This window comes from Neophocaena asiaeorientalis, unplaced genomic scaffold (genome assembly GCF_003031525.2).
Source record: "Neophocaena asiaeorientalis asiaeorientalis breed wild unplaced genomic scaffold, Neophocaena_asiaeorientalis_V1.1 scaffold369, whole genome shotgun sequence".
NCBI classification, from domain to species: Eukaryota; Metazoa; Chordata; class Mammalia; order Artiodactyla; family Phocoenidae; genus Neophocaena; species Neophocaena asiaeorientalis.
Window position 1 is genome coordinate 101,131 of NW_020175321.1, and position 8,843 is coordinate 109,973.

Here is an 8,843-nt window from a genome sequence, read left to right on the forward strand (position 1 = left end):
ATGGAGCGAATTGCCCGCCCTGCAGGTTTGGGTGCAGAAATACCTCACGGGCCTCTTTGTTTTAGGCAAGTCTTAAATTCACTGGGGACCCAGAATAGGAGCTGAAGGGTTTGGAGTGAGAATGGTCATACAAATTAAAACGATCATTCTTCTGGAAAAGGTTAAAAGAGACCCCCCTGACAGTCCTTTTGGTCTTATTTTTAAGCTGTGGTTTCCGTGGATGGGCGGCCCGTGAGACTCCAGCTCTGTGACACTGCAGGACAGGTCAGTATCACATCGCTGCTCGGTGCTGGGCGAGGACAGGGCCTTTTAAAGCCCTTCACCCCCGCCCCAGCTGGGCCATTCTAGAGCCCCACCCCCACGTATGGCTCCTCACAGAGGGTGGTGGTGGGGACACAGAGCTCCGTGCCAATAAAACAGGGTTTGGCCCGGCTCTGTGTGGGCAGGACAGGGGAAACAGGGTCAAGAGAGGTTCTTAACTTCTGGGAATTTCGGATCTTATTTACTCTCTGGTTTTTATTAAAAATTATCAATGTTGCTTTGTGCTCATTTCTCAAAGTAAGTTGGCCGTAGCTTACGATCATTTTATTAAAGGTCAGCAAGTCAAATACTTAATAAACTTACTCAAGAAGAAGATGGAGTTCACGTCAGTAAGTGTTAATGTTTCCCTTCCTGAGCATGGTTGGACTTGCTGGGGTTGCTCCCATCCCTTGAAGCAGAGATACAGTGGCCCAGGCTGTCCTGAGCTGGAGGAATGAATGAGCCGGGACCTGATCCTTCCGAATCGCGAACATTTATTCCTGTCTTGGCCAGGCACTTGGACAAAACAGCCAAGGAGCTGGTGGGAAGACCCGGTGTGAGGTCCCCTTTGGGGTGTCCCTGAAGAGCTCCAGGGACCCCGGTCCCCCCGAATGGTGCTCATGTCACTGAGTTCTCACCGTGCTCTGTGAGGGCCCAGGGTGCCGTCTCTTGAGTTTGCCAAAGTGACAAGTTACTAAGCATGTAGTCTCTCCAGCACTTGAGAAAGTGCTGGGGTACTTTGTTGGCAGGTAAAAGTGCCCACTTCACTTCTGAGGTGTCACACGACCATATACGTTAAAGAAGAAGCTGGCTTTCCAGTGTCCCCAAGAACCTCCTCCACACCAGGGCTTCTCAGTTACTCACCCACTTGGGAGAGCAAATCCAGTCAGGGCTTTGTTTTTCAAACCTCGATGTGACACAAGACTGGGCAGCCTTGATCCCCAGCAGAACGCTGGTTTGGCGGTGGCCACGGTGGCACACGTCATAGCCAAACCTCTTCTGCTCTGGCCTTACCCTTCCACTGGGGCTTCCCAGTTCCCCCTTTATGGGGAGCAGAAAAAACCAACCGGTCTGCATTTTCTTGCCTGTGGAAAAGAAAAATCAAAGAACACAGGCTCTTCTAATATTTAATCTTTCTGGACGCCCTGCTGCTATTTATAATGAAAGCTTAATTGCTTTGTATAAAGTGAGAATGTTTTTCCTACCTCGGGTCAGATTTTCTGATGTTTAAAATGAAGACCGGGACTTCCCTGGAGGTCCAGTGGTTGAGACTCTGGGCTTCCAACGTGGGGAGCGTGGGTTCGATCCCTGGTCAGGGAACTAGGATCCCGCATGCCGTACAGCACGGCCAAAAAATAAAATAAAATGAGGGTCGAGTAGCGCCTCCATAAACAGAGGCCTCCCTTTTGTAGCAAGATGTGGCAGCTGAACAGCCCGAGAATGAGACGGAAGGCAGGAGAACGCAAGACACCAAAGGGTGTGCTTATCTGGGACCCTTTAGGGAGGAGCAGGCAGCCCAGTGCAGGCAGCTGCCCACCACTGGCTCACCTGTCAGGTGTTGGTTCTGCTGGCAGACATGGCTTCCCGGGCTGGGGTTCCCTGCCTCATGCCTTCTCGGTGCCTGGTACAGAGTGGGGCTTCTTCACGGTTTGTAGAATGGATCAATCAATAAATGGAGTGCTGGGTCCTGGGGGAGGCAAACTTAAGTCATGGGCTTGCCGCTCAACAGACTTACAGTCTACCTGTTAGTAGAACTTGTGAAAGAAACCAGTGAGGTTACAGGAGGAGGACAGCAAAGTCAGCTCAAGGGGCAGGATGGGTAGACCCAGGAGGAAAATCTCTGAGCAATTTTGAAAGAGGAATAGGTCTTTTACCAGGAACACTATGTAGAAATGATCCTGAATTATCAAGAAATAATTTAATTTTTTCCTTAATAGGGTCTGTTTCAAAGTCAGGGCATCAAGAGAATCATTTTAAACGTATTTTCATGGAAAAGGTTCATAATTCGGGAAATGAAAAGGTTTTGGTGCAAGTTGGTACGCTTTGGTTTATTTGGAAATTATCCTTCTGCTCTCCCAGCAGTTATTCTTGTTTGTTTGTTTGTTTTTTTGAATAGATTCATTGTTTTATTTATTTACTTATTTTTGGCTGCGTTGGGTCTTCATTGCTGGGCGCAGGCTTTCTCCAGTTGCCGCCAGTGGGGGCTGCTCTCCGTTGCGGTGAGCGGGCTTCTCATGGCGGCGGCTTCTCTTGTTGCGGAGCACAGGCTCTAGGCACGCGGGCTTCAGTAGCTGTGGCACGTGAGCTCAGTAGTTGTGGCTCACGGGCTCTAGAGCGCAGGCTCAGTAGTTGTGGTTCACGGGCTCAGTAGTTGTGGCTCGTGGGCTCTAGAGCGCAGGCTCAGTAGCTGTGGCGCACGGGCCTAGTTGCTCCATGGCATAGCTGGATCTTCCCGGACCAGGGCTCGAACCTGGGACCTCTGCATTGGCAGGCGGATTCTTAACCACTGTGCCACCAGGGAAGCCCTCCCAGCAGTTTTTTGGGTTGAGATTCACAGTATTTCTTACCTGATTAGTAAGTGTGTCTAATTGTGTAAGGAATGAGGCCAACCGTCTACAGATTTGTAGAAAACCAGCTTCAAAACCTATTTGTGAAAAATACACAGCTGGTGAGACAAAGTCAGTTTTTTCCCGCTCCCCAAGTATCAGTATTTGCTTTGACCATAAGCAAAGCTGGGTAAGGTGGTAGTCCTTTCCTACCCTCCCTACTCCAGATCTGATAAACTACCTTTCAAGGGACTTGATTTGACACGTGCCATATTCCCTTCGTGTTGTCCCAGCCCGTGGCACTGCGCCCACCCCCACAGGCAGTTGTCATGGTAGCTTCCTGAGGACACAGCGACTCGACCGACCTCCTTTGCAAAGTCCCAGAGAATGTGAGCACCGGTGGCCTTGGCCTAGGGACCAAACGCAGGTTTCACATAGCAGCTGAGAGCTGGGTAAATAACTAGAAATCGCTTCTTGTGCCTTGGAGTTTTCTTGTTGGGGGCTCAGTGAGCATGTAAGATGTTAAAAGGAGTTTTTAATGCTGTGGAAATTTCACTGTGATCAATTTCACGCCAGGTGAAATTGATCAGACTGAAAGAGTGACCAATAGCAGGTGAAAACTCTTCAGCCTTCTGAACCATGAGGCACTTGGGGAAATCTTTATACTTAAAAAAAAAAAAAGAACTCCGACTGCAGCTTGACTAGCACTGCTGTCCAGCGGCCTGTCAATCCCACCCAGCCCTGCCCTGCCCTGCATCCCAGGCACATCTCTGGGCCTCAGAGCATGTTTCCTTGAGGGTCCATTACAGTTGGCCTTATCACACGTACATGTGCTGCATTTATTTCAGCAGATAGCTAAGATTTCTGGTCAGCAGGATTTAATTTCTGCCTTGCTTCCCGAGTCCCTCAGCCAGAACCTCAGAGGTCTGGGAGCCAGATTGCCAAAGCCCGGTCACGAGGCCTGGGCCTGTGCTCACCTTTCTTTTTATTGGTAACACAACCCCAGATCCAGGGCCCAGCAGGTGCGATGACTGCCAGCAGTGCGGGCAACGCCTCCGTCCTGTGCTTCTTCCTTGCAGGCCTCCGAGAACAGAGGGAATGTTTCATTAAAAGATCCTCGTGGCTGGGCCGTGGGCCACCTGGATGGGTTTCTGTGTTTCTTCTTTCAGCACGAAGTTGGCACTAAGAAATCCAAGGCTTTTTTTCTTCTTTCTTCCTTTTTAACTTTTGCGTGTAGAAGTCGGAGAAGTGGCAGTGACACGGAGAGATGCCGTATTCCTTCCTGAGGAAGGACTTTAATATTGGTTGACTTTAATATTGTTACTTGGTTGTTGCCCCACAAACTGAAATACGGAGCCTCAGATGAGGAAAGTGAACTCAAATAAGAAGATCCAGGCTTCCCTCATCCCTAGAAAAAGGCCACAGATGCTGCATAACATGCACGCAAATAATAGTTCGTAAACGATCATACACGTCAACTGAGCGGCAGAAACCTGGGTGACGTTTACGGAACCTATGTGTCACCTTATGCCGGAGGATGGTTGGCACCCACATATAGAAATTTCAGATAGAAATGAGATGATGTAAATGTTTTCCTAGAAGAGAGATGAGTGAAAGCTTTCAGTTAGCTAAATATGGTGCTGCAGGGGACTCTAGGGTGTTTGATATAAAGAAACACTGATCTGGAGACAGATGTCCCTACAAGGGCTGAGGCCATGTCTGTCTGTCCCCAGCCAAATCCCCTGGAGTCTGGTGTCTGATGCGTGGTGCCTGGAGTCCCACATGCATCTCTGTTAGTGAGTGAGTGCGGCACGGCCTTCAGCAGCGTGGTGGGTGGTTGGTTTATATAATCAACTCTAACTTGTTCCATCCAGTTCTCTATCCCTCAGAAGTTGGGTGGGTACACCCTTTCTCTGGTTCTTTATCCTCCCAAAGCATCGTGCGTGGGGGCCTCTGGGATTCATGGAGAGAAAAGAAGGGAGGGAAAGTAAGAGAAAAGGAGGGAGGGAGAAAAAGATAAATCGAGAAGTGTTATATCCAGCAAGTGTGAGACTGTATTCACCAGTGTTGTATGTGACATTGAGAGGCACACATTCTCTGGGTCCCTAATGAGAGTGGCCAAGTCCAGGTCCTCAACTCCAGACCTGTGTCTGATTCCCATGATTCTGCACCGCGTGTGCCCTGAATGTGCCCTGGGTGTGCCCAGCGCAGATGGGATGGAACAGGCATGGCTCATCGCTGCTGTGAGGATGGGCAGGGATGGGTCCTTACAGAGGTGCTGGGTTCACAGACTGGGGCTCCCTGGAGTCAGGGTGGAGCCCCGAGGATCAGCGTGGGTACTGTGTACGTTTTAAGAGCCTGACTAAGTACCAGAGTTGAAGGAGTGGGTCTGAAGCCTAGAGAAAGTAAATTTTATTTTGAAAATCCGTCTAATTTAAGGACCTTTCCTGTGGTAAATTGCAAGTAGGTCTAGAGCATCAAGGAAAACGTTGAGCACGTCGGGCAGGTTTCCAGGGGCTGGGAGCATTGCCCCACTTGGCAGCAGGGGCCTTTTGAGGACTCTCGCTCTTCCTTCCACCCGTCGTGGGCTTTCTGTTACCTGCCAGACCCTTTCCAGAAAAACGTTCAAACGGTCTTTGTGCTGATGAGACCTGATGTAAAAGGTAACGTTTGGGTGCTTGACTCGCTTGCAGGATGAGTTCGACAAGCTCCGGCCGCTGTGCTACACCAGCGCCGACATCTTCCTCCTGTGCTTCAGTGTCGTGGGACCCTCTTCCTTCCAGAACGTCAGTGAGAAATGGGTGCCGGAGATTCGCTGCCACTGTCCCAAAGCCCCCATCATCCTCGTGGGGACGCAGTCGGATCTCAGAGAAGACGTCAAAGTCCTCATCGAGCTGGACAAATGCAAAGAGAAACCCGTGCCCGAGGAGGCGGCCAGGTTGTGTGCTGAGGAGATCAAAGCTGCCTCCTACATCGAGTGCTCGGCCTTGACTCAGAAGAACCTCAAAGAGGTCTTTGATGCAGCCATCGTCGCCGGAATCCAGTACTCGGACTCTCAGCAGCAGCCCAGGAAGTCCAAGAGCAGGACTCCGGACAAGATGAAGACCCTGTCCAAGTCCTGGTGGAAGAAGTACTGCTGTTTCGTATGATGCTGGTGGGGCCCCGACGGGCTGTGTTCCGACGACCTCCGCACTAGAGGCTATATTAGCTGAAACAACTCCTTTGACCATGTAGAACCTGTATAGAGAATGCGCGTGTATATGGATTATAGGAGATGCTCCAATGTATGTATCCTTTCTTGCCTTTGACCTTCTCGTTTGTTTGAGCCGAGGGATGAGATACTTATGCAAGAGATTTTTGAAGTAAGTTAAGTGTTTGTCATGACTCTGGGAATTTAGAGCTCTAGACCTTTGGATTAATTTATATCTAATATGAAAAGTCACCTCAGATCTGGGCGTCCAGAGTGAAATTTTGCCACGAGATAATGCACAGAAGAACAAAGAGGAAATGGCATGGTTAGCTGTCCCTTGATTGAGGGCCAGCTACGGTCAGAGTAACTCTTAGCTTTGAGACCTCATACTTTCCCCCCTGTTTTTTTAAGGAGCAAAAATCTGAGAAAAAAAAAGAGAGAGACCTCTGCCTATAAAACCTCAAATCAGTCACTTTGGTTGTATTCTTATACCTGGTTCCTTAAGATTTAACAGCAACCAACAAAACAACATGCCACTAACTATGGTGCTGTGTAGACCAAAAAGGAAAAGTTGTTGATGGGAGTTTTTCATCCTGAGACCGTATCAACAGCCAAAATGCCATGAGGAGTGTAGCAAGTGATAGCTCTGTTTTCTTTAGGGAGTGATTCACGTTGCGCTCAGAGCATGGTATTTGCTGTCATACACATGAGCCAACTGCCTGAACCTCTGTGATGACAGCGCTCAGGAGACCTGTCGGGGTTGTTTCTTACCTTCTAGGCTTCCCTTGCCCCATCTTCAGGGGGCGTGAACCCTCTTGCAAGGCCTGTAGCAGGCAGATGTTTGGGGGACACAAAATGTCCTTATTTTCCTGAAGTCAGTGTAAAGGTACTTCTTTGTGTACGCACGCAAACACGGATATAGAGGTGGCCATTCTTGCTTCTGATTCAGACTTTTAAACAGTTAATGGGAAAAAATGTGGCCCCAGAAACAGCTGTGAGGGAAGCCTGGCTTCCTCTTTTAACACTTTCTGGAACAGATCTCTTTTTGATGATGCCTTGAGATGTGATTCTAGGTGGATCTTCACACATTTTGGAGCCCATGTTAAAACATGAGCGTCTCTTAGAACCTATTTTAATATGAATGTCTCTTGAAACTTATTAAAACAGCCAGTGAAATCCACACATGCCTTTCAGGGAGCTGGTGATAGAGACAGCGCCTCGTGTGGGATCGGTGGTGGCAGGGACCTCAGCACCCTTGCTCAGCTGTCTCCTCACTGTGGAACAGTCAGAAAACCACAGATTGGTGACATGTTTGTGTTCTTCCAGGTGGCGGTATTTAGGGCTTCATATTCTGGAGGGGAAAAGTGCTCGAAGTGCCAGAGAGCAGTTTTTCTCTGGGATGGGGCTGCTTCTGAGATGCCGAGAAGTAGCTGAATGCATCAGATTGTGACGTCAGGCTTGCGGTGGTGATGCAGATATACCAATATCAGTCAGTAACTGGGGAAATCTCTGTAATGCCAGCAGGTAGAGGAGAGGAGTTTATCTTTCTGTGGGTCTTGTCCTTTTTATGTTTAAAAAAAAATCCAATTTGTGTTTCTTTTTACAGAAAGTAAATGATCAGACTATACTTTAGGTTAGAGGCTTCTTTTATTTCTATTAGTAAATAAAATTAACTAATTTCCTTGTTTAAAAACTGAAAAACATGCTGTTTATTATTTATTTTTCAGTACATTGAAACTGATATCATTGCTTCCTGAAGCGTTTAGTTACATCCTGAGTGAATAAAATTACTTCATTTGTGGAAATGCCCCAAACGGACCTAATGAAATGTGTTCGAAGCTTGGTGCCTGGCTCACCTACCCGTGAGCTTCCCAGACGGGGCTCTGCCTGCCCTGGTGTGGAGCGGGTGAGGAAGGGTTATTTGACTGGCAAGTGATTTCAAACAGTATTTTTATAGTAAAGCAAATGTCATGGAGTAAAATGCAGTTAATTTTTAAGACTGAACACAAAACTTGAAAGAAATGTTATGCCTGTGACAGCATATGGGGCTCTTCTTGGTCCCCCGGTGGAGGGGGGAACCTTTGCCACCCTCTGCCTTTAGGGCCAGCGGTTGGTAAGGAACACCTCTGTGGTCCAGTTCCAGAGCTTTACTCGTGTTTCATTTTCAGCCCCGCTTGATGCAGCCTGTACTATTAGTGCGAAAAATCCAGAAGGTTGACACTGAGATGCAACAGGTTTTAATATGTTGCCAAATTTGCAGAAGAGTAAATGCACAATAGTACTCGAGGTTTTCCTCCATTTTTACTTCTTGGGGAAAATAAAGATTTGGGCAGAAAAGTTTTTAAAAGTATGTGCTCGAGTTAAATATAAATTTGATTCACTTCAGAGCTCAGACGTTGTTAAACTTAACAGCTTGGTATCGAGGAGGACGTTTTATCAGAGTTGTGCTTTGGGAAATACCCTAGCATAAGTCCTGCGGTGTAGGCCCGTCATAATTTAACAATACAGGGCCCTCTACAACTGTCATCTCTTTTCACCATGTGTGTAGAAATGAACCTTTTGTAATGTTGATCTCTGTGCTTGACACACTTATGAGAAACCACCCACCTCTTACACAAGCCCAGAGGAGGGCAGGTCTTCTCCCCAGTTTTCTAAAAGGAACAGCAGCTGCAAAGGGCCTGAGGCAGGTTACCTGGTGCCTTACCAAGTCATACTTTTCTGTTTTTCCATCATGTGGCACGCGGGATCTTAGTTTCCCAACCAGGGATCAAACCCACACCCCCTCCAGTGGAAGCGCAGAGTCTTAA

At 48.1% G+C, this 8,843-nt stretch overlaps 1 protein-coding gene across 1 annotated transcript; it reads left to right on the forward strand.

Moving 5' to 3' along the window:
• RHOU (ras homolog family member U) lies at positions 1–7,796 on the forward strand. Its single transcript, XM_024765616.1, has 3 exons — positions 1–25; positions 206–264; positions 5,540–7,796. Exons 1-3 carry the CDS (start codon positions 1–3, stop codon positions 5,993–5,995), a joined length of 540 nt encoding a protein of 179 aa, XP_024621384.1. The 3' UTR covers positions 5,996–7,796.
• Positions 7,797–8,843: the final 1,047 nt, after the last annotated feature.